Source organism: Zootoca vivipara, chromosome 15 (genome assembly GCF_963506605.1).
Source record: "Zootoca vivipara chromosome 15, rZooViv1.1, whole genome shotgun sequence".
Classification (NCBI taxonomy): domain Eukaryota; kingdom Metazoa; phylum Chordata; class Lepidosauria; order Squamata; family Lacertidae; genus Zootoca; species Zootoca vivipara.
The window spans coordinates 1,151,342-1,175,956 of record NC_083290.1 but is presented as its reverse complement, the minus strand read 5'-3'; the positions used below and the strand labels follow the sequence as shown (position 1 = coordinate 1,175,956).

Below are 24,615 nucleotides of genomic sequence, written 5' to 3'. Positions count from 1 at the left end.
AGGGGCTGGCCTGAGGGAAACCTACAAGCAGGAGCCAAGCACAAGAGCAACTCTCTCCTCCTCTGGCTCCCAGCAACAGGGATTCAGAAGCATTGCTGCTTCCAGCTATGGAGGCGAAGCACAGCCATCATGGGTGGCAGCCATCGACAGCCCTCCCCTCCATGAGTCTGTCCCAGTTTGGACAAGCTGAGATTAAACCCCAGGGCGGGAAAAATGTGACTATTTTCAAACCAGGTCAGCTCAGTCAGTAGAGCACGAAACCCTTAATCTCAGGGTGATGGGTTTAAGCCCCACACTGGGTAAAAGATTCCTGTATTGCAGGGGGTTGGACTAGATGACTGTCATGGTCCCCTTACAACTCTACGATTACAGTATATGATTCTAGGGAAATAAAACAGACCAGGGATAGGGAAACCTGTGGCCTTCTAGGTGGAACTCCCAATTCCCAGCAGACCCAGTGTCCGGGGATTATGGGGGTTGGAGTCCAGCAGTTTCTTGAGGTTAATAATAATAATATATTATTTATACCCCACCCATCTGGCTGGGTTTCCCCAGCCACTCTGGGCAGCTCCCAACAAAAGATTAAAATATAATAATTCATTGCATGTTAAAAACTTCCCTAAACAGGGCTGCCTTCAGATGTCTTCTAAAAGTCAGATAGTTGTTTATTTCCTTGACATCTGATGGGAGGGCGTTCCACAGGACAGGCACCACCACCGAGAAGGCCCTCTGCCTGGTTCCCTGTAACCTCACTTCTCGCAGGGAGGGAACCGCCAGAAGGCCCTCGGAGCTGGACCTCAGTGTCCGGGCTGAACGATGGGGATAAAGACGCTCCTTCAGGTATATTGGGCTGAGACCGTTTAGAGCTTTTTTAGAACTTTGAATTGTGCTCAGAAACGTACTGGGAGCCAATGTGTGGTGTTGAGCAGCTGCCCCCATTCTGGCACCCTCAAGACTGATTTTTTTTGGGGGGTGGTGGGGGAACCCGCATAACCACAGCTGTACTGGCTGGGACTGATGGGAGTTGGAGTCCAAAACATCTGAAGGGTGCTAGGATAGCTGAAGGGCAGCCTTCAGCCTGCAGGGCCTATATTGCACCCCACTTTCCTTAGAGGTATGAGGCTTTTGGTGGCAGGAGTGTGCCTTGCCGCCTTCGGGACCCACCGATCCTCACCCGGCGCATACTCCATGGAGATCATGAGCGCCTTGTCCTCCAGGAAGTTCTCGTAGTATTCGATGACGTGGGGGTGGTGGAGCAGCTTCAGCACTTGGCACTCATTCTGGGCGGCCAGCCGCTCATCCTTGGTCATCTGCTCCACGGGGATCTGCTTCAGGATCACTAGCTTCTGGTCCATTTTCCGAAGGCAGAGGTGGACGATTCTGAGGAGGAGGAGAAGAGTTTGGATTTGATATCCTGCTTTATCACTCCCCGAAGGAGCCTCAAAGCGGCTAACATTCTCCTTTCCCTTCCTCCCCCACAACAAACACTCTGTGAGGTGAGTGGGGCTGAGAGACTTCAGAGAAGTGTGACTAGCCCAAGGTCAGCCAGCAGCTGCATGTGGAGGAGCGGAGACGCGAACCCGGTTCCCCAGATTACGAGTCTACCGCTTTTATCCACTACACCACACTGGCTGGGGGAAAGGGACCACAAAAAGACCAAGAAGGAAGTCAGCCCCTAAACAGCGGAAGCCATATTGGTATGCAGTCTGCCCGTGGAGTCACCCAGCCCAGGGCTGTCAGCTCTGACTGGCAGAGGATCACCAGAGTATCAGGGACAGGAAACTTCTTAAACATTAGGAAGAACTTTCTGACGGTATGAGCCATCATTGGAGCTGCATTGGAGAGTTTTCAAACAGGTCGGTTGTGTGATTCCTGCACAGCAGAGGACTAGATGACTCTTGGGGGTCCTTTCCAGTCCTCTCACTCCTACAATTCTATGATTCTATAGCAGTAAGATCCTTTTTGAACCTGGCGTATTCAGGATAAAAAGCTGACATCCCCACCATTGCAGGGGGGGGGGGAGCCTCAAAGCTGTGCCATGGCTGAAATATCCTGGATGAGTCATCGTCAATTAGCTCAGTTCACCATCTGTGAAATGGGAGCAGTAAACGTGGCCTACTTTCCAACTCTGGAAAAGGGTACAAATGAAAATGTAATGCACACATGATTAAAACACCCCCTTAGGGCATTTTGGGTCACGGCTGTTTGTCTGGGAAGCGTAACATGTGACTCACGCAGGAGAGAAGCGATGGAACACTCTTTTTTTAGCCGGAATGCGGAATCTGTGGCTCTCCAGATGTCATGGCCCCATGACCCCCATCAACCCCCAACAGGGCAATGGTCAAGGGATGATGGGAGTTGTAGTCCAACAACATCTGGAGGACTGCAGAGCCCCTGCTTTAAAACTGCTGCTGGCTTTATGGCATTTTGCTTTCATTATTGTGTATGATTTTTATTTCTTTTTAATTCTCAGCTGTCTTTATACTGATTGTATATAGAGGGAAGGCATTAATGAAAGAAAAGGTGAACTTAAGGCCTTAGGGTAACACGAATCCACATGAGCTCAGCTATAGGCTGGCTCCAATTGCATTTTGTTCAGAGTAGACCTACTGAAACAATGAATGGACTTCAGCCCTGAGGCAGCCTAAAGGTAAAGGTAAAGGTAAAGGGACCCCTAACCATTAGGTCCAGTCGCGGACAACTGGGGTTGCGGTGCTCGTCTCGGGAAACGCCATTTACCTTCCCGCCGGAGCGGTACCTATTTATCTACCTGCACTTTGACATCTGATCGGCAAGCCCTAGGCTCAGTGGTTTAACCCACAGCGCCACCCACATCCCTCTGAGGCAGCCTGTGATTTAAATGACATCCAGCTTAAACAAACAAAAAAAAATTCCTTCCAGCAGCACCTTAAAGACGAACTAAGTTTTTATTTTGGTATGAGCTTTCGTGTGCATGCACACTTCTTCAGATACGCTGGTGTGCATGCACACGAAAGCTCATACCAAAATAAAAACTTAGTTCGTCTTTAAGGTGCTGCTGGAAGGAATTTTTTTTATTTTGTTTCGACTACGTCAGACCAACGCGGCTACCTACCTGTATCCAGCTTAAAATCACCATATACAAAGTAAAATGCAGCAGATGAGCCATGCAGTGTTAAATGGAGAGAATATAAAAGAACCTCCTGAAATTAAGTGCAATTAAGTCTGGGAATATAAGAGCGCCTTTAACGGGTGCCAAAACATCAGTAAGGGTGGGGCTCAAACTACGCTCAGAGAGGAGACGATTCTACTCAGTACGGTATTTCCTATACCTTCCTATCCAGTCATTTCCCTCCAAAGACAGGGAAGCTAAGCTGTGCCAATGTGTCCCAAGGAACTCCATGACTCCTTCAGTGGGGGATTTGAACCCAGGTCACCCTGCGTTCCTTTGGCCACAATGCCACACTGGTTCTCATCCTCTGTATGCTTTCTCGGGAGTAAGCACCACTATAATTTCGAGTGGGTTAAATTGTGCATATAGAATGGCAGATTGAGAAAATGCCTGGCCAATGGGGGAACGTGATTTATTTCAATCTAAATTGTTTTTTTTTAATGCAGTCATATACATTATACATATACATACAGTATACATCTATATAAGCTCCTTTTATTTGTATATGCAATACACGCACACTAATAGGCATATGCATTTTTTAAGCTTCTTTCATTTGCATAGGCTCATTATTCGAAAATATCCTTTTTTATAAAAGCTCTCCTAGGACAGGCCTGCGACCTTAGCAAGAGCGGGGACCGGGGTGCTTCGTCGGGACGCCCCTTTTAAAATTGGGGGTGTGGCGCCCCCCAAAACCTGATTGGCTGAAGGGAGGGGGCGCCCCTCCCATCACCATGGCAACGGCGTCGGCGTGCACCCGCTAGTGGGAGAGAGAAAGAGAGAGAAAGTTTTCCGCCTTCTCACCCGAACGCCCCCCTCCCGACCACCCGGATTCGCTCGTATTTCTCCATCGCGCTTCTTCTTTCCCCGCCAGGCCGCGGCCACAGGGTCTCGCGTCGCCATGGAGACGCTTCCGGGATGGGGGTTACGGCGGCCGCCGAGGGACAAGACTGGCCGGGCAGCGCCGTGCCACGTTGCTTAGTGGGGATGGGAGGGTAGCAAGGGCCGGCGGCAGCGAAAGAGTTAACGGGAAATTTGCTCCTAAAATGGCCCCCCACCGTCGGGAACTGGGAGAATAAACCCATCACAAAACCACACAAACAAACAAACAAACAACAACATTGAATTAATAATTATTGCATTTAATGATTGATTTAATGATTATTGCATTTAATGATTGATTTAATGATTATTGCATTTAATGATTGATTTAATGATTATTGCATTTAATGATTGATTTAATGATTATTGCATTTAATTATTGATTTAATGATTATTGCATTTAATTATTGATGTAATGATTTTTAAAATTATTGTTGTTATTATTAACAGAAGACAAACCTGGATGCTGTTTTCTTTTTCTTTCTCTGCTTAAGGCTCCCTTCCTTAACTTCAAAAGTCATGGCATGAATAAATAAATAAATAAATAAATAATAAACCGGCTGCCAAACAGTAACAGCAAAATTACAATAATCAATCAATACCAATTATAACAATCGGAATCACAACGGCAAAAGCTAACACTAGCAAAACGCTGGCAACGACGTTACCTTCCTCCTGTTCTCGTTCCCTGTTCCCTGCTAACCATTCTCCTCACAACAAGCCTGCAAGGTAGGCTCACAGCCTACTACTGAGTGGTGGTGACCAAAGGCCTGCTTCTGTGAATTTGAAGACCCACCCGAAGGTCTCTCTGGAGCCCACGGACGGACGGGTGCAAGCCTTAGCTGCTGCCCTCTTGCTCCTGGGCCTTGGAAGCCTCTTCCCCATCCTAGAATCATAGAATCGTAGAGTTGGAAGAGACCACAAGGGCAATCCAGTCCACCCCCCCTGCCAAGCAGGAAACACCATCAAAGCATTCTTGACATATGCCTGTCAAGCCTCTGCTTAAAGACCTCCAAAGAAGGAGACTCCACCACATTCCTTGGTAGCAAATTCCACTGCCGAACAGCTCTTACTGTCAGGAAGTTCTTTCTAATGTTTAGGTGGACTCTTCTTTCTTGTAGTTTGAATCCATTGCTCTGTGTCCGCTTCTCTGGAGCAGCAGCATCCTGTTGCCCTCCAGATGTTTGGGACTACAGGTACTGGCAGCCCAGAACATCTGGGGGAAATAGCAGGCCAGCAAAGGCTGCATTCAGTTCTTTCTCTGGGGTGCATAGGCAAGGGTGGCGTCCTCCAGATGCAGCTGGGCTCCAACTTCCACATTCCCTGACCATTACTGGTCCTGCTGGCCAGAGGCTGGTGGGAGCTGGAGTCTAGCCGCATCTAGAGAGCCTGCCAGGTTTCCCACAGACTGATATATTAAATTGTTTTCTGTGGGGCTTCCCTCGCTCGGGCTTCGTCCGGAGACCCCAGCTGGTGCAAAATGTCACAGCCAGACTGTTGAGGTGGCAGGCAGTTGCCGGCGCAGAATCCAGGCGCTCAAACTGAGCGGCCGTATTTTCAAGGATACTAGTGTAGATCCATTGTCAACAGAATTGGCCTGACATATGATCTTGGCGGCTTGAACAGTAACTGCAATGCAGTGGGAAATAGTCCGCTCTGGACACGCTCTGGAATAGAGCTAGAATGGAGAAAACAGCACAGAATTTGGGATTTTGACAAGGCAAAATCCAGACGTATGGCAGCTCAAAAACTCATATTTTTATTTTGAGATTTGAAAAAGCTCAACAAGAAAGATCAATAATTTTGCCCCCCCCCCCAAAAGATGTTCACTTTGACAACCCTATTATAATATGATTTGGCATTCCTTTATTACATGTAGCTTATGACAGAAACATCATTTTCAAGCCTGGCAAGTCTGGAACTTGGACATTTTTATTTGAACCCACGTCCAGGTGGACTCATTCTACGTGCCCATTTTATACTTTTGTTTGCCATTTTTAAATCCTCATCTGTTATTATAACTGTTCTCTCTGTTTTATAAACATTATAAAATGAAATATCTTTACTTTAAAAAAAGTCTGCATTGGCTGATCATATACTTCCTGGGCAAGTTCAATAAACAAATAAATAAATTGTTCTTCTGACTATTTTTTTCTTTTTTTGTGGTTCTGAGACCATTATAATTATCATTTCGATAGCGCCCTCCTGGAGCAAAGCACTTACTAAAAATAAAACAAAAAAATGAGAGGACAGGTCTCTGCCCCAAGGGGCTTCCAATCTACAGACTGACCCCAGACAGAGAGTCAACAAAGTAGAGGAGAGATAGCCAGGCTAGAATATGCTGTTTACTGTAGTTACATGTACTTTGCAGTTTTAGGGCTAAGTCAAGTGTGCGGAACCTTTGCCCACCCCGATATGATCCTAAATCACAACTCTCATGAGCCCCAGAGCAAGCATAGCCATTAGCCAGGGATACTGGGAGTTAAAGTTCGGCAACATCTGAAGGGCCAACGGTTCCCCACATCTGGACTAGGGGATTAACTATGGTTATTTCTGTTGCAAACTGGTTTAAATATGACAATTAGCATGGTATATAAAGCGTTTTAAAGGCACCACTCAGGCCCTCCACGATCCAGGAGTTTCAGCACTAATTATTTGCCTATTTCCCCACCTCTGCACCTAATGGATAGGTCCCCCCCCCCAGGACACAGGACTCCCTCCCCCAAACACAACACAGCTGAGGTCCCTTTCAGGCAAATTAAGTGCCCCATCCCTTTGGGGCTAGGATGAGCTGTTGTTGAGGCAGAAACAGCTGGGGAGGCGGTTCCTCTCCAGACAAAGGGAGCCTCAAGCCTCCTGGTGGGAAGGATGCTAAGAAAGATGGAACTGTAGTTTGTTAAGGGTGCTAAGAACCTACCGGTAAGAAGAGATTGCTGGACCAGGCCAAAGGGCCACAGTGGCCAACCAAATGCCCAAATAAGAAACCTGCAAGCAGAATTCAAGCACAAAGTTTTCTCCCCCCTGCGGTTTCCAGCAACTGGTACTCAGAAGCGTTGCAGCCTCCAACTGTGGAGGCAGAACAGAGCCATCACGGCGCCGGGAATTGTAGGTCCGTGGGCTCAACACCCTTAATCGACTAGAGTTCCCAGTTTTCTCCGTGACTGTTAAAATGCTTTAAGTGTACAGTGTGGATGTGATCTTCACTTGCACATGCTAGGAGTGTGCAGGTTTTGGGGCTTAACAGACCTTTTCATCAGGCGCTAAAACAACAGAACAATTTAATCAAGCATATGTTTCAAAGCTCTCTCTTTTCTCTTTGGCCATCACTCGTAGCCAAATAAGATTGTCTTCCATAAACACAGTTTTAACAATGTTTAACAGTACAGTAAGTGACTGTGGAGGCCAATTCTGGATCCACACATCCTTCCACAGTGGGGACATTGGTTTCCAGGCGGGAGTTGATCACGGTGTGGATTTGCCAAGCGTGCCTTCCTCTTAGCACATTTCTACCTTGCGTCTTGAGTTCGAGTGTCTTCAAAGCCTTTGGTAAAGGCTGTTCTCCAATTGGAGCGCTCGCAGGCAAGAGTTTCCCAATTGCTTCAAAGCACCTGGATTAAGAACATAATCACTCGATGCCGGGGGGGGGCAGAAACACCTCTCTTCGCAGGTACAATAATTCCTGGGCCAGTACGGCATGGCCATACCGTAGCTGTTTATGCTCTTCTAACCTTATGGCTAGACTACTGTGATGCACTTTGTGTGGGGCTACCCTTGAAGAAGGGACGCGAGTGGCGCTGTGGTCTCAACCACTGAGCCTCTTGGGCTTGCCGAACAGAAGGTTGGTGGTTCGAATCCCCGCGACGGGGTGAGCTTCCATTGCTCGGTCCCAGCTCCTGCCAACCTAGTAGCTCGAAAGCACGCCAAAAAGTGCAAGTAGATAAATAGGTGCCGCTCCGATGGGAAGGTAAACGGCATTTCCGTGCGCTGCTCTGGTTTCGCCAGAAGCGGCTTAGTCATGCTGGCCACAAGACCTGGAAAAACTGTCTGCGGACAAACGCCGGTTCCCTCGACCTGTAAAGTGAGATGAGCGCCGCAACCCCAGAGTCGTCTGCGACTGGACTTAACTGTCAGGTGTCCTTTACCTTTTACCCTTGAAGGTGGCCCACAAAGTTTTGCTCTAGTGGCTAACAGCAATTGATTGCTTAATTGATCTCCCTGCAATCGACCCACAGCTTACATATAGTAAGGGGTTGGAAAACCTTATCAAGTCTAGACCTATTTACCAAGTCAGGGCAAACAACAGATTTGTAAAGAACACTGGAAGTGCTTACGAGGGACATTTCCTACAAAGCAGTCAAAATTTGCAAGGAGGAGGAAAACAAAAGTCTGAATGCAACTCACTAATCTTTGGCCTTGATTCAAGCTGCCATCTGCCCCGTTTGGAGAGGCAAATATGTTGTTTCCAGGCACACCTCTGGAAATGAAATGCATGGATTTCCTTCTCCAGCAAAGCCCACAGAGGCTTTCAAGGTCTTGAGACAGATCCTCTGAGATAAGGTGGATGGCGGCTCATTCTCCCTGCAAGGTCATTCCCACCGAGAGAAAGAGAGAGACTGCCAGTCAGGTGTCCTGCAAGGTTGGCGCTGTCTCTGGGAAAGAGCTTGGCTGCCCCTCTCCTCGCCTTGATAAAGGGTTTTTCTAAAAAACCAAAACATAGGCGGGAGGAAAGCACGCTTAGTGCTGCATGTTTTCAAAGGAAAGCTGGGGAAGATTCTGCATATACACACACAAATAAATATCAGAATTTGTCAGAAAAGGAAACCAAGGGGGTTAAATAATAATAATAATAATAATAATAATAATAATAATAATAATAATAATAATAATTATTACTTATACCCCGCCCATATAGCCGGGCCTCCCCAGCCACTCTGGGCAGCTTCCAACAAAAGATTACAAATACATTAAAACATCAATCATTAAAAACTTCCCTAAAGAGGGCTGCCTTCACATGTCTTCTAAACATCAGATAGGTTTATTTCCTTGACACCTGATGGGAGGGCGTTCCACAGGGTGGGTGCCACTACCGAGAAGGCCCTCTGCCTGGTTCCCTGTAACTTCCCTTCTCACAGAGAGGGAACTGCCAGAAGGCCCTCGGAGCTGGACCTGAGTGTCTGGGCTGATCGATGGGGGTGGAGATGCTCCTTCAGGTATCACATTTAAATACACACACACACCCCATTGCTCCAAGGAACCCATAGCAGCAGACAAATTGTCTTCCCCTTCTTTGATTCTCACAACAAACCTGCTAGGTAGGCCAAGGGGTGGTGCCAGCCCAAAGTGAACCAGAGGGGGAGGGTGTGCAGATCGGAACTGCTCTCTGCCACCAAATCTGGCAAAGGGACACAGGGAATCTGGACGCAGAGACACAGGGACTTTATTATATAGGATAAGGAATGGAAAACCTCCATCCCGTGTGCAAGTCAAGGCCATTGCCTCCCCACCACCACACCCACGTGACAATCTGCTCACATCATTCATAATGTCAGCCGATGGCAGGGCTTCACCCTTCCCTGGATGATTATTAAATTATTGTCCTAGCCGAACTTTTCCTTTTAGGAATTCTAGGTGCCGAAATCCCAAGGGAGCAGAAAAGACTATTTATGTATGTGACCACGGCTGTGCGGATGTTATTGGCCCAGAGATGGGAAGGAGATAAAGTCCCTACCAGTGAATAATGGCAGATCGAGTTGGTGGATTATGCCGAAATGGCTAAAATTAACCGGAAGAATCAGAAATCAGGAAGACCAAAGTTTTAATAAGGAATGGGGGAGATTGATAATTTATCTTAAAAACCATTGCAAACAGTTAAAATTGTTAGTAGGATTGGACTAACACTTGTAGTTTAATGGTGAATTTTTGGACACAATGGAGAGGTAAAATATTTCATAGAATCATAGAATCGTAGAGTTGGAAGAGACCACAAGGGCCATCCAGTCCAACCCCCTGCCGAGCAGGAAACACCATCAAAGCATTCTTGACATATGCCTGTCAAGCCTCTGCTTAAAGACCTCCAAAGAAGGAGACTCCACCACACTCCTTGGTAGCAAATTCCACTGCCAAACAGCTCTTACTGTCAGGAAGTTCTTTCTAATGTTTAGGTGGAATCTCTCTCTTGTAGTTTGAATCCATTGCTCCGTGTCCGCTTCCCTGGAGCAGCAGAAAACAACCTTTCTCCCTCCTCTATATGACATCCTTTTATATATTTGAACATGGCTATCATATCACCCCTTAACCTTCTCTTCTCCAGGCTATTTGGATTATCATAAAAGATGCAGGAGGAAATGATTAACAATAGGACGCACAAAGGGGAGGAGGGAAGTCCTTGAAAATTTTAATCTGAAAAACCAAATAAATAAATTTATATATTATATATAGATTATTGTCCTAGGAGGGTTGTGGGTTGCTCAGGAGTTTGCCAAGTGCCCCAATGGGAAGCCCGTGAGCAGGACCCGAGTATTCTGCAGCATTCGCACTTGTGCTCCTCTCAGCAATTCAGAGGGATCAGCTGTTCTGGCCTAGTGGCTCTTCGCCATTGATAGCCAGCGACTCTCCTATGAAGAAGAAAGGAAGTGAGACTAAGAGGCAACATGACCGTTCGTAAAATCATGCATGGAGAAAGTGGAGACAGAAAGCGTTTCCTCCGTCTCTCAGGACGCCAGAACTCGCGGACGTCCAACGAAGCTGAAGATTCAGGACGGATAAAAGAGAGGCCTTCGTCATGCAGAGCAGAGGTTTGTTGGGTTTTTAATTTTTAACCAGTTTTATTACACAAAATGTAAAGTTCAGCAATATCTACTTCTCACCGGTTTGCTCTGGCATGCTTCTAATGATGTCAGAATTACCTGGGTGCAGAGAATCACTCTGCAGTACTTTCCACAATCTGGACCCAATTCAATATTACCGTATTACCACTGTAGTGGTGCAAGCCAGTTTTGGCCCACATAGCATAGTACTCAGTTTCTGATTTCCTTAGAGCTGGGCAGGTTGTTGGCTAGGATGACAACTTGGCTTTGCCATTTTCAGAGTCTACTTGTATCCCAGTACATATTTACCACTTTTCATAACTAGCTGAAGTCTAGACTTTACGGCCCCTACAGGGACTTTCCCATCTTCTTGGCGGCCACCATCCTGTCGGCTCACGTGGGCTCTGCCGTTACCAGAGAGGCACCTCCGAGATGGCCAGGCAGCCAGGAAAGGCATGCAGAGCAAAGCTAAACTGCGGAACTTGCTCTTGCAGAATTATGCAACTATGGCCACCAACCTGGATGGCTTTAAAATACAGTATTAAGACAAATTCAAAAAGCCAATGCAATTCTGGGCTGCATCAATAGGAGTATAGCATCTAGATCAAGGGAAGTAATAGTACCACTGTATTCTGCTCTGGTCAGACCTCACCTGGAGTACTGTGTCCAGTTCTGGGCACCACAGTTCAAGAAGGATACTGACAAGCTGGAACGTGTCCAGAGGAGGGCAACCAAAATGGTCAAAGGCCTGGAAACGATGCCTTATGAGGAACGGCTTAGGGAGCTGGGTATGCTTAGCCTGGAGAAGAGAAGGTTAAGGGGTGATATGATAGCCATGTTCAAATATATAAAAGGATGTCATAATATAGAGGAGGGAGAAAGGTTGTTTTCTGCTGCTCCAGAGAAGCGGACACGGAGCAATGGATTCAAGCTTCAAGAAAGAAGATTCCACCTAAACATTAGGAAGAACTTCCTGACAGTAAGAGCTGTTTGGCAGTGGAATTTGCTGCCAAGGAGTGTGGTGGAGTCTCCTTCTTTGGAGGTCTTTAAGCAGAGGCTTGACAGGCATATGTCAAGAATGCTTTGATGGTGTTTCCTGCTTGGCAGGGGGTTGGACTGGATGGCCCTTGTGGTCTCTTCCAACTCTACGATTCTATGATTCATGGAGGAAGAGGAGAGGGCTATCGATGGCCACTAGCCACAATGGCTCTGCTCTGCCTACACTTTGAAGCAGCGAGGTTTCCGAAAAGCAATTGCTGGAAACCGCGGGGGGGGGGGGGCAGTTGCTCTTGTGCTCAGATACTGCTTTCAGGTTTCCCTGTCAGGCCCCTGTGAGAAGAGGATGCTGAACTAGAAGGGCCCTTGGCCTGATGCTCTCCTTATGGTCTTATGTAGCCTTATCCCCCCATGAATTTCATCTAATCCTCTTTTGAACTGCTCAGGCTGGTGGTCGCTGCCAATATCTCTTTGCAGCAGATTCCTGAGTTTAAGGCTGCACCATGTGAAGAGAGTAAGAGGCATTCGGAAATAACTGTTCCAGGTACCTGATGGAAGCCTTATCCTTCTTCCCCAGCAAAAAAAAAAAGGCTCTAAATAAACCAAAAAAACGGCCCATCAAATCTTGTGGTGTGTTGCTGCCACCCAGTGTCAAAGGGCCAACTCTTCACATCAGTGTCTTGGTGACGACAACTCAGGCTAACGCTCTGCGCATCTGGTGACGTGGACTGTTGCTCTGGCCGTAATAAAAGAAGCCATTTTTGAGCTATACAGTAATATATATTTATATGCTGCTCCCCCCCCCCCCGGACAAGGGACTCAAGGGGGCTTACAGCTAAAAAAAGAGACAGCTAAACAATAGAGTGGGGAAGCAATCCGTAAAAAAAAAAAATTAAATAGTAACAGAAGGTGTATGTATAATGTTTACAACATACAGAACATTGCAGTAAAACAGCGCAGTCCCAGTCCTTTCCTTAAAAGCAGCCAGTTGCCAAAAGCCTGTTGGAACAAGAAAGTCTTCAGTTGCTGATGGAAGGAGAACAAGGGCCTATTTAATTAATAGACACCATAATACTGTTAGGTATTCCTAAGTGCCACAAGGCTGGATTCCTAGTTTTAAGAAAGAGGTGTTATTCCAGGCTCGCACATTTTTTGGGGAAAAGGAAAAATATCAGGGGCAATTCCACATGGCGAAGCCACCAGAAACAAAGCCATAAAATGATAATATAGTCCTTATTATGTGGCACCTTGAGGACGAAGACGATACTCTCCTGACCACTGGGGTGATGATCAGTGCCAGATTATTTATGTATAAACTAAACAAGCTATCGCATAGGGGCCCACTCTTGGGGGCTCCCCCAAAAATTAAAGAAAAAAATTACGGATGTACATTTCCAAAATATAAGACAAAAACAAATAAAATAAAAGCTGCATACAGCAACAGTGGCAAATGGCTTTTAGACGCCTATTATGGTAGGTCCATAAATTACCATATAGAGCACGGGTGTCAAACACAAGGCCCGGGGGCCAAATCCGGCCCGCCAGACCTCGTCATGTGGCCCGCCGAGCGCCCCAGCCAGCGGGACCCAGCAGCGGGACCTTGCTGCTGAAGCGCCATGCGACAAAGCGCCGACAAACAGCTGGGGCGGGGGGGGGGGGTAGAAAGGCGGCCAGAGCAGCCTTCTTTCCCTCTCCCTCTCCCTCTCCTCAGAAACATAGGATGCTGCTTTATACTTCTGGCCCTTAAACCCTGGAACCAGGAGAGCAGCTCCAGTGAGTCAACCTCAGCCAGTCCCTTTGGTGAAGAGTGGTGGCTCACTGGCAGAACATCTGTCCTGCATGCAGAAGGACCCCAGCATCTCCAGGTACTAGTAGCTCTGCAAAGGTCCTGCATGAAACCCTAGCGAGCCTCCACCACCCAGTGCAGTTACCAAAAATCATTTTTCAATAAATTGTACAATAATTGTACATTTGAATATCTACTTGCCATTATTCTGACTATGTTTCTGCTTTCAGAGCTAGTTATTACTTACATTATTACAAAAAACAGTAATAATTGAATGAAGTGACAATAATTTATGATAATAAAGAGTGGACACATAGTCCTACAGATACAACCGGCCCTTTGAGGGTGACCAAACTGCTGATGCGGCCCCCGATGAATTTGAGTTTGACACCCCTGATATAGAGCATCTATTCAAGACCAAAAACAGTGACCATTTGTTGTTGACAAAGGACAGCTGGACATAGAAAGGGCCCCATTCCCTTCAGTAGTTTAGGGCCTCATCAAACCTAAATCTGGCCCTAGTTATGATGAACTTTTTTTTTAAGACATGCTATAATAATAATAATAATAATAATAATAATAATAATAATATTCCTTGGCAGCTTGAGGACGAAGCTGCTAATATTGCTGTCCTTGGGGTGATTGATTAATAATAATAATAATAATAATAATAATAATAGCCCTCCGTCCGTCGTGATAGCGCTGCAGGGCCGCCCAACAATGGAGCGACGGTGACAATCGCGCAGCGGCCCGGGGGGCGTGGCGTAGCGTGGCGGCAATGGGCGGACACGCAGCTGCCCCCTCCCCGGGGCGTGGCCGGCCGGCCGGCTCCTCCCCTGGGCGGGGCTCCTCCCCGCGGGAGCGCACGTGGGCCGGGGCGGCGCGCCGGGAGGGGATCGGAGCGAGCGAGCGGACGAGCGGCCGGCCGGGCGAGCAGGGAAGCGGGCGGCAGGCGGGCGGGCGATGGGCCCGTGGCTGCGCTCGGCGGGGCTGGTGGCGGGCTCCACGCTGGCCTTCGCCGGCCTGCGCCAGGGGCTCCGGCTCAGCCCGCTGCCGGCGCACGTTCGCCTCGACGCCACCCGCACCTGGCGCTGGAGGAACCTGCTCGTCTCCTTCGTCCACTCCGTCGTGGCCGGGATCTGGGCCGTGGTCGGGTGAGTCAGTGCCCTCCCCTCCCCTCCCGAAGCAGGCGCCCGGGACGAGGCTGCCTCTGAGCATGCACAGAGAGACCCCCTTCCCATCCCCCCCCGCCAGTCCAGTACCGGGGGAAAGGCGTTTTGGAAAGCCGAGGTGCGTTTATAGCTCGGGATGGGGGTGGTCTCTGAGCATGCACAAAGTGCACGGTGAATGCTCCTTACATAAACATCATCTCTCAGGGAGGATGTGTTTTGCAAGGCTGGCGTTCTGGTGGCTAGGAGTGAGGTTGGTGGTGGTGGTGGTCTCTGGGCATGTGCAGAGTGCCCTCCCTTCCTGCAGCCTAGGCAGGGCGTTGCAAAACAGAGGACGCTTTTTCCCTTGTCTCTCTTTAAAAGAAGAAGTTGCTCCCCAGCAGGGTGGGGCTACCAGATGCCGCTTCTGTTCCCTGCCCTCCCCTCTCTCCCAGGGCAGCATCCTGGCGCCAGCACCTCTCAGCTTAAGACCCAGCTCCTGTTCTCAGGCTCTTGCCAAGGGCTGCCTGTCAGGGCCTTGAAACAAGGCTGCTTTTGTCCTTTGAGATGATGGATCTTCCCTTTCCTGGTTCTACCTGTTCCCTAGATGGTGCTTCCTGGCGAATTTCCTCGAGGTCCATCCTGTTCCAGGATAACTATAGAGACCAGAAATACCTCTAATAAAAGTCAATGGAAGGACAGGCCCCCCCCCGTGAGTGTACACAGAGTGTGGGCCACCCTTCTCTCAATGATGCCCACACAGATTTGGGGAGGGAACCTAGCGAACCTCGGCAAGGTTTTGCAACGTCCAAGGAAGCCGGCGGCTGGCCAAGCAATTGCCTGGTGCTCTGCTCTGCCACGCTGCCAAGGTGGGGTACCCTTCACCTGTTCTTTGGGGTGTTTCTTAACTCATCTCCAAAGGAGAAAACCGGTCCGTCTCCCAAAGAGGCGGCTGCAGGCGTGGCCCTGGATGTGTCAGTCCCTGCCTTGGCACAGCAGCCTGGGGTTGCCAAAGGGGGCCAGGGCAGACGGTTGCCCCCTGCCCCTAGGCACCTGTTGTGAGTCTCCAGCCCCTCCTCATTCCAGCAGGTGCTGGCAAGATGCCCATCAGAATCCCTCTGTTGCAAAAAGGACATCTGTGTGCTTGTGTGTGTGAATGCCAAGAACCTGATTTAGGATCTTTGGGCATTAGGAAATCTCTAATGGGGGGTCTTCGAGAGATAGGCCATGAAGTGTCCCTCCCACCCCATGTTGCAATAAATGGTTATTATTTGTAATACTACAGTATGTTGTTTTATTTAGCAATATTTATATACTGCTAACAAGACAGGAGTGCATGGCGTGCTCTGGTCCATGGGGTCACGAAGAGTCGGACACGACTAAACGGCTAAACAACAACAACATATACTGCTAAAAAAATAATCTTAAGCGTTTTGCATAAAATGGGACAAAACATTCATTTAAAAACAACAAATGAAAACAGACTTTGAAGAGTGGTAGGCATTGTGCTAAAAGCAGAGTTTATTTAGTAGCAGCTAATAACAACAACCAACCAATTTTATTTTTTTGGAGTTTTCTATGTTTCTCTCTCTCGTTTTAAACACTTTTTGAACACTTGGGATTTTGGAGAAGGAAAGAACACCCCCATTTTGAATTTAGGGAAATTCTAAATGGTATCTGCACCGGATAATGTGAACCTTGATTATTTTAGTTTGCATTTGCGTCTGTGTGCAAGAGATCCCTTTTTGGGTCTGGGAAAGAGCCCGGCTTCTCCTAGTCCCTCGCCCAGAACCGACTGGCCAGTAATTCTGGTGGGTTGTACCTGTCATATATTCCCTTCCCCTTAGTTTGGCTTAGTTCCATGATCCACCAGTTTTGCTCAGGGATTTTAGCAGCAGCTAAAAAAGCCAATGCAATTCTGGGCTGCATCAATAGGAGTATAGCATCTAGATCAAGGGAAGTAATAGTACCACTGTATTCTGCTCTGGTCAGACCTCACCTGGAGTACTGTGTCCAGTTCTGGGCACCACAGTTCAAGAAGGATACTGACAAGCTGGAACGTGTCCAGACGAGGGCAACCAAAATGGTCAAAGGCCTGGAAACGATGCCTTATGAGGAACGGCTTAGGGAGCTGGGTATGTTTAGCCTGGAGAAGAGAAGGTTAAGGGGTGATATGGTACCCATGTTCAAATATATCAAAGGATGTCATAATATAGAGGAGGGAGAAAGGTTGTTTTCTGCTGCTCCAGAGAAGCGGACACGGAGCAATGGATTCAAACTACAAAAAAGACGATTCCACCTAAACATTAGGAAGAACTTCCTGACAGTAAGAGCTGTTCGACAGTGGAATTTTCTGCCAATGAGTGTGGTACACTCTCCTCCTTTGGAGGTCTTTAAGCAGAGGCTTGACAGGCATATGTCAAGAATGCTTTGATGGTGTCTCCTGGTTGGACTGGATGGCCCTTGTGGTCTCTTCCAACTCTATGATTCTATTATTTTAATATGACATGGATTTTGTGATTGGATCAAGGGCCCTTAAGAGTGTGTGACCCTGGTAAAGCTTAGGTCAGGAGGAACTGGTATCTCCTGAATTTACCCTTTTGAAAAGCCCTTATTGTGGATGGCCTGTCCTAACTTGTGAATCTCTTGTTTTGCCATCCCATGAACCAGGGTGTGGAAAATGCCTGGGGCTTTTGCCGACCTCATCAACTCAACCTCTCGATCTGGGCATCTGCTGCTGTGTGTTTCCGCAGGTGAGAAAGCAGGTGACGCTAGCGGTGCCGGGCTCAGGCGGGCAGCAACCCAGTGCCTTGTCTCCGATGGAGTAAGGCAGCCTGATGGGCAAAAGACGGTGCAGAGTACCGGTAGTTTTTCCAAAAAAGGAAACGAATTTCAGGAGGGACAAATGTAATAATTGGGAATAATCACATGCACAGATATAGGATGGAGGACACCTGGCTTGACAACAGTCCATGTGAAAAGGACTTAGGGGTAATAATAATAATAATAATACAGATGCTATTCCTGGATTGCAAGGAGATGGACTAGATCAGGCACCCCCAAACTTCAGCCCTCCAGATCTTTTGGACTACAATTCCCATCTTCCCTGACCACTGGTCCTGTTAGCTAGGGATCATGGGAGTTGTAGGACAAAACATCTGGAGGGCCGCAGTTTGGGGGGATGCCTGGACTAGATGACCCTTGAAGGTCCTTTCCAACTCTCTGATTCTCCGAGATGCAGCTCAGAGAGATGGAGGGTTTAGCAGCGTTTCCCCACAGAAGATGAGCAAATGCTGGGTGTGTGGTTTTTGGATTGGGTAGATAGGATAATGGCTCGCACTTCCCGTATTTCGATGCGTCTACACTTAATGCTTTTGTTCCTAAGTCAAGAGCAGTTGTAAGCTGGGCGGAAATAATGAGCAGGGCTTTCAGAAGCTTTTTAACTGCAATGTACCTAAACATTAGTCTGATTGATTGCCGGGGAATCAAGGATGGCTTTTGCCAACCGCCTGACCTCCAGATGTTTCTGATATGACTCCCAGCTAGCGGTCAGGGACGATGGGAGTTTGTAGAGGAGAGGGCAATCGAGGGCTACAAGCCGCAACGGCACTGCTCTGCTACCACGGTCAGAGGAAGTGATGCTTCTGAATACCAATTGCTGGAAATGTCAGGAGGGGAGAGCTGCTGTTGCGCTCAAGATTGTGGGTTACCCTTTGGGGCACCTGCTTGGCCGCTGTGAGACTAAGAGGCTGGTCTAGGTGGACCTCTGGCCTGATCCAGCAACCGGGGTTTTCCTATGGTCTTATGGAACCTCCAGGTCCCAAGGCAGTCTATCTGGATTCCTAGGGTCTTTGGGGCATTTGACTACAGTGGGAACAGCCTGCTGGAGGATAAGGCTGCCAGGACGTTTCCGAGCACTGCATATAGTGTTGGTGCTGACCGTCAAAGCCCTAAATAGCCTCGGCCCGGTATACCTGAAGGAGCGTCTCCACCCCCATCACCAGCTCAGAAACTGAGGTCCAGCTCCAAGGAGGGCCTTCTGGTGGTTCCCTCACTGTGAGAAGTGAAGTTACAGGGAACCAGGCAGAGTTTCTGACACTGCCTTGGGTCGACCACATGTGGCCCCGTGATTTCTCTGTGCGGATATTTTTCTCCTGGCCCTTGGCGTGCAAACCCTCCCGATTGCGTGCTGCAGCAAGGTAGTTCTGCCGGTCAGCTGCATGGAAATAAAAACCACCACACACCAGTGGCGCTGCCAACTTCCTTTTTTGCTCAACAGCAGAACGGAACCACGGCTGGTGTTGCTATTTTTCCTCCAGCTGAGAGCTGCGCTCTGTATTGTGGAGTTTGAGGCTGGACTGATTTTGCTGGGTGCCCATCAATATTTGGAGACTTCTGAGTGAACGGGAGGTTTTCCTTGGCCCAGAAAAAGGGGATGTGAGGAGGCCGGGCCGCTAACTCATGTGACTTCCTTGAATACAGGGTAGCTCAGTGACTGAGCCTCTGCCTTGTGTGCAGGAGGTCCCGGGTTCAATCCCTGGTGTCTCCAGGTAGGTGAAAGACTCCTATCCAGAACATTGGATAGCAGCTGCCGGTCAGTGTGGACAATACTGAGCTGCTATACTACTACTACTACTAATTTATTTATACCCCACCCATCTGGCTGGGTCTCCCTAGCCACTCTGGGCGGCTTCCAACGAAAGATTAAAATACAATAATTCATCGAACGTTAAAAGCTTTGCTAAAAAGGGCTGTCTTCAGATGTCTTCTAAAAGTCTGGTAGTTGTTGTTCTCTTTGACATCTGGTGGGAGGGCGTTCCACAGGGTAGGCACCACTACCGAGAAGGCCCTCTGCCTGGTTCCCTGTAACTTGGCTTCTCACAGTGAGGGAACCGCCAGAAGGCCCTCGGCGCTGGACCTCAGTGTCCGGGCAGAGCGATGGAGGTGGAGACGCTCCTTCAGGTATACTGGACCGAGGCCATTTAGGGCTTTAAAAGTTAGCACCAACACTTAGAATTGTGCTCAGAAACATACTGGGAGCCAATGTAGGTATTTCTGGACCGGTGTTATGCGGTCTCGGCGGCCGCTCCCAGTCACAAGGATAGCTGCCGCATTCTGGATTAATTGCAGTTTCCGGGTCACCTTCAAAGGTAGCCCCACGTAGAGCGCATTGCAGTAGTCCAAGCGGGAGATAACCAGAGCATGCGCCACTCTGGCGAGGCAGTCTGCAGGCAGGTAGGGTCTCATCCTGCGTATCAGATGGAGCTAGGTGGGTGATGAATGGTCAGTTAGAAAAAAGCAACTTCTTTTGTTCCGATTTAAAACCCACTCTGAGGACTGGAGTCTTGATGTATTTTTAAGGCTGTAGCTCAGTGGCAGAGGCCCTGCTTGGCATGCAGAAGGTTCACTCCCCAGTAGCATCCCCAGGTCGGGCTGGCAGACACCCTAGAGAGCCGCTGCCAGTCAGTGCAGGCAGTACTGAGCTAGATGGGCCAGTGGTCTGTGAGGCAAGGTACCTCTCCGTATTCCTCGGTTTAATACCCAAAGGTCAAAGTGTTGTCATTTTCGTCCTTTTATTCACAAAAATATTTGCCCACAACATCTTCACAAAATAATCATCTCAAAGCAGGTTAAGATCATTTTTGGTGCAGGAGTTTTAAAAGAGCTGAAATTCAAGGAGGGGTTGGGGTGCTATCCTTTCAGGATAAAAGGATAAAGGTTTGGGGGCCTTTTTATAGTTTTAGGTGATGGTATGATGGGAACTGGAGTCATAGCACCAGATTTAGAGCAGTTCCTCCACACAGGGCGCCGAGCCGAGGGGCCAGAACGGAGAAGATTAGTTTTGGGGCACCAAATTTTGGCCTCGCTCAAGGCGCCATATTATCAAAAATGTCCCAAGTCTGCTCCTGCGCTCCTGGAAGCCCACACCGCAGGTTCCCCCATCCTTGGGGGTGCAGAGGGTGGTGAGAGCGAACCTCTTCCTGCTTCCGTTCCTGCAGGGGGGTTGGGCTAGATGACCCACGGGGGTCCCTTCCAACTCTAGAACTCTTCTTATTATTCCTCCCCAGGTTATTTCATCCATGACAGTCTGGACATCATCGTGTGCCGCCAGTCTCGGGCCTCTTGGGAGTACCTGGTCCACCATGCCATGGCAAGTACCGGCCCTCGTGGGCCAGGAGAGGCGACTCAGAGGCCGATGGCCGCCCTCGGCTGGCTCTGAGTCACAGAGATGCAAAGCGGGGGAAATTGCTCTGTTTTTTTCTTTTTTCTTTTCCCCTGCTGGAAGAAATGTCCCGTTTCACGAGTTCGTTAGTAAACATGAATGGGTGCCGTTTGCAAACTGCGATATAAACGAGCTTGGTATTTTCAGTGTTTTTAAACTTGGTTTACTAAATATGAGAAAAATAACTTTTAAAAAAGTAGAATGAGGTCACTCAAGGACAGGGTTTCTGCACATGCTCACCCCCCTCCACCCTCTATCAAAGCAGGCAAGAGGTTTTGGCAGACTCCAGAGTTTGCAGGGCCTTATCTGCTGTGGCTGCATCCTGTATTCCAGATCTTCCCTTGACCAAGGGGGTGAGCTGGATGCCCTCTGGGTTCCCTCCAACACTACTTCTGAGAACCCCTTGATTTGCTAATCTCTGCTCCTCTGATAGACTTTTTAGTTTAGAGAAAAGGCGAGGAAGAGGCAATGTGATGAACATTCATAAAATCATGCCTGGCGTGAAGAAAGCGGATAGTTGAAAGCTTTTTCCTCTTAACACTGGAACTCTTAGACATCCCAAGAACGTTGGGAGAATCGGGAGACGTAAAAGGAAGTCCTTCTTCATGCAGGGGAGAGTTAACTTGTGGAACTCCCTCCCACAGGAGGCCCCAATGGCCACCAGTTTGCATGGCTTTAAAAGAGGACTAGACAAATTCGTGGGTGATAGAGAAGGCTATGGATAGCTGCTATCCATGATGGCTACCCTCTTCCTCCAGGGTCAGAGGCGGCAATGCTTCTGAATGCCAGTTGCTGGAAAACGCAGGAGGGGAGAGCTGCTCTTGTGCCCGAATCCTGCTTGTGGGATTCCCATGGGGGCATCTGGTTGGCCACTGTTGAGAGCAGGATGCTGGGCTAGGCCCGGAGACCCCTTGAATCTGATTCAGCAGGCTCTTCTGATGTTCTTTGACACTACAGGATTCAGCTTTCAGAGAACCTCGCTTTTGTTTTTAAGTGGTGAGTTTCTAGTCCTCATGATTCCGGGAGAGCAAGAGTGCTGGGCAAATGAGCCCACTTTGGTCTGATCTAGCAGGGCTGCCTATTATTATTATGTTTTGTTTTGATACATTTTATTAATTTTATGATAACAAAAAAAAAACAGATTTAAAAAATCACAATCAAAATCATACTTCTTAATTGACTTCCCTCCAACTCCCCTTTTTGTACTTATTTCTACACGTCTACTGAGTCTTACACTCTCAACTATCCAATTTTAAAACCTTTCTTCTTCTTTGGCGATCCCTCGTAGCCGAGTAAGATTGTCTTCCATAAACACAATTTTAACAATGGGTCCGTAAGTGACTGTGGAGGCCAATTCTGGATCCACACGTCCTTCCACAGTGGGGACATTGGTTTCCAGGCGGGAGTTGATCCCGGTGTGGATTTGCATATTATTACAACCTTATGCATATTATTGCACGTGACCTTTAAGAGCCCAGCTAATGTAGAAGCCAATACAGAAAGCTTACTAATTAGGCCTGAACATTTCTCCCTCTTTTTTTTTTTTTAAGAAAAGAGAAAAGGGAAATAAAAGAAGAACAACGTCCTTATTCTTTGTAGGGTTTCAAATTGTCTGGTGTGTCCTGCATAGTTCATCCGTTTGTTTTGCCAATCTCCTTCACCTTCGCCTAGCATGATGTTTAAACGTTTCCGAGCACAATTCAAAGTGTTGGTGCTTTCCTTTAAAGCCCTAAATGGCCTCGGTCCAGTATACCTGAAGGAGCGTCTCCACCCCCATCGTTCTGCCCGGACACTGAGGTCCAGCACCGAGGGCCTTCTGGCGGTTCCCTCGCTACGAGAAGCCAAGTTGTAGGGAACTAGGCAGAGGGCCTTCTCGGTGGTGGCGCCTGCCCTGTGGAACGCCCTCCCAACAGATGTCAAAAAGGAAAACAACTACCAGACTTCTAGAAGACATCTGAAGGCAGCCCTGTTCAGGGAGGCTTTTAATGTTTAATAGATTATTGTGTTTTATTCTTCTGTTGGAAGCCGCCCAGAGGGGCTGGGGAGACCCGGCCAGATGGGCGGGGTATAAATAATAAATTATTATTATTATTATTATTATTATTATTATTATTATTATTATTATTATTAAAGACACGATTCCTCCCTCTCCTCCTCTTTCCTTCTCAGGCCATCATGGGATTATTCTCCGGGATCCTCCTGAACCGCTTTGTGGCCGCCGGCCTGGTGACCCTCTCCGTGGAGGTGAGCAACATCTTCCTGACCCTGCGCATGATGATGCGCCTCGGCCACCTGCCCTTCCCCACCCTCTACCTGGTCAACAAGTACGTCAACGTGGTGGTCTACTTCCTCTTCCGCCTGGCCCCCCAGGCCTACCTGACCTGGTACTTTGTCCGCTTCGTGGAGATGCGGGGCCAGGGCGCTTTCCTCATGGTCAACCTGGTTCTCCTCGACGGCATGATCCTCGTCTACTTCTCGCGCCTCATGCGCTCCGACTTCTGCCCAGGCGCCCGGGACCCAGACAGCGAGAAGAAGTTCCTGGCGGACTGAGCCGCTTCTCGGGGTCTCTCCCAGACTCCTCGGCGGGTGGGGAGGACGCGTGGGGCAGCGCCAAGGGGGGGGAGCCGTCGCTGGCGGGCTCCTCCGCTGCCCGTGTGCCTTATCTGCCGAGGACTGCGCCGTTCTCACTGTGATGTTCTTTCAAAGCCTTTTCCTTTCCTTGTTCCGGGCTCCGCACTTGCCTTATTAGACGAGGGCGACGCCTTCCGTCTTCGGAGCGTGGCAGTGCGCGCCAAGTGGCCCAGGCTGATCTGAGCTCAGCGGGAAGCAAGAGAAGATGGAAAGCTTTGGTGGTTGGGGTTGAGTTCTTGCCTTGTTCGCTGTTGGCGGTTTGGAAAACGGAATGGGAAAGGGTCGTTTCATGCATTAAAAGCTGTTCTCGATAAAAGCCGCACCTGCCAGGGGTCTTTTTTCAAGGGGGCGGCCATTCCACCCACGCTCCCATGCATGTCTCGCCATCCTCCGTCCAGACAAGGAGGGGGTTGGACTAGGTGAGATTTTTGGGGTCCCTTCCAACTCTCCCGTTCTTTGATTCCGAGTAAGAAGCTTGGTCACGCTTCAGGGACACTTCCCAGCCTGGCAATTACCCTTGGGGGGGTGTTTGTGGCTTGAGGAAAGTCTCAAGGGCCTGATGGAGGGGAGCGGAGGGCCACATTGAGCCCCAGGCTTGAGGTTCCCCACCTCAAGAAGTCTACAATGTTTGGAGATTCTTTCAGTTTAGTAGAAGAGTGAGTAAGAAGGGGAGGTTTCTAAAACTCCCCAACGAAAAATATAAACTTCCTTCACCCTAACTTTTAGAATTGCAGTCACCAGGAAGGAGTTGGTTTAGCTGCTTCAGAGGAGGTCTAGACAACTCCAGTGAGCAGGAGAAGGCTAGATGGAGCCTCCACCTTCAGGAGCAGTGTACCCCCTGAATTTCAAGCAGCGGGAAAGTGCTACTGCAGTCAGGTGACCTGCCTGAAGGGTCCCCACTGGGCCATCTGGTTGGCCATTTGGGGAAAACAGGATGCTCATCAAGCTAAGTCTAATGGAGTCTTCATGTTCATTTTTTTTTTTAAAAAAAA

The 24,615-nt window shown here is 48.6% G+C and overlaps 2 protein-coding genes and 1 pseudogene across 4 annotated transcripts in view; 1 reads left to right on the top strand and 2 right to left on the bottom strand.

Moving 5' to 3' along the window:
* NEK8 (NIMA related kinase 8) overlaps positions 1–4,066 on the bottom strand; it is a 44,929-nt gene extending 40,863 nt beyond the window's left edge. For 2 of the 3 annotated variants that reach the window (XR_004693992.2, XM_035139382.2), the window contains exons 1-2: positions 3,956–4,066; positions 1,175–1,380 (exon numbers count right to left, since the gene is read on the bottom strand). Coding sequence is in view for 2 of the 3 variants with exons in the window: in XM_035139382.2 (XP_034995273.2) it covers positions 1,175–1,380; positions 3,956–4,002 (253 nt within the window). In the remaining variant the exon portion in view is untranslated. Of the gene's footprint in view, positions 1–1,164; positions 1,381–3,955 lie in introns of those variants that run through there. The other variant, XM_035139383.2, reaches the window with a different exon arrangement.
* A 6,788-nt stretch (positions 4,067–10,854) lies between these two features.
* Positions 10,855–11,262, bottom strand: LOC118097321 (large ribosomal subunit protein eL30-like; annotated as a pseudogene).
* Positions 11,263–14,515: 3,253 nt separating this feature from the next.
* Positions 14,516–23,939, top strand: TLCD1 (TLC domain containing 1). Its single transcript, XM_035140076.2, has 4 exons — positions 14,516–14,775; positions 17,440–17,522; positions 20,838–20,920; positions 23,162–23,939. The coding sequence occupies exons 1-4, from the start codon at positions 14,585–14,587 to the stop codon at positions 23,540–23,542; spliced, it is 738 nt and encodes a 245-aa protein (XP_034995967.2). The 5' UTR covers positions 14,516–14,584; the 3' UTR covers positions 23,543–23,939.
* The last annotated feature ends 676 nt before the right edge of the window (positions 23,940–24,615 follow it).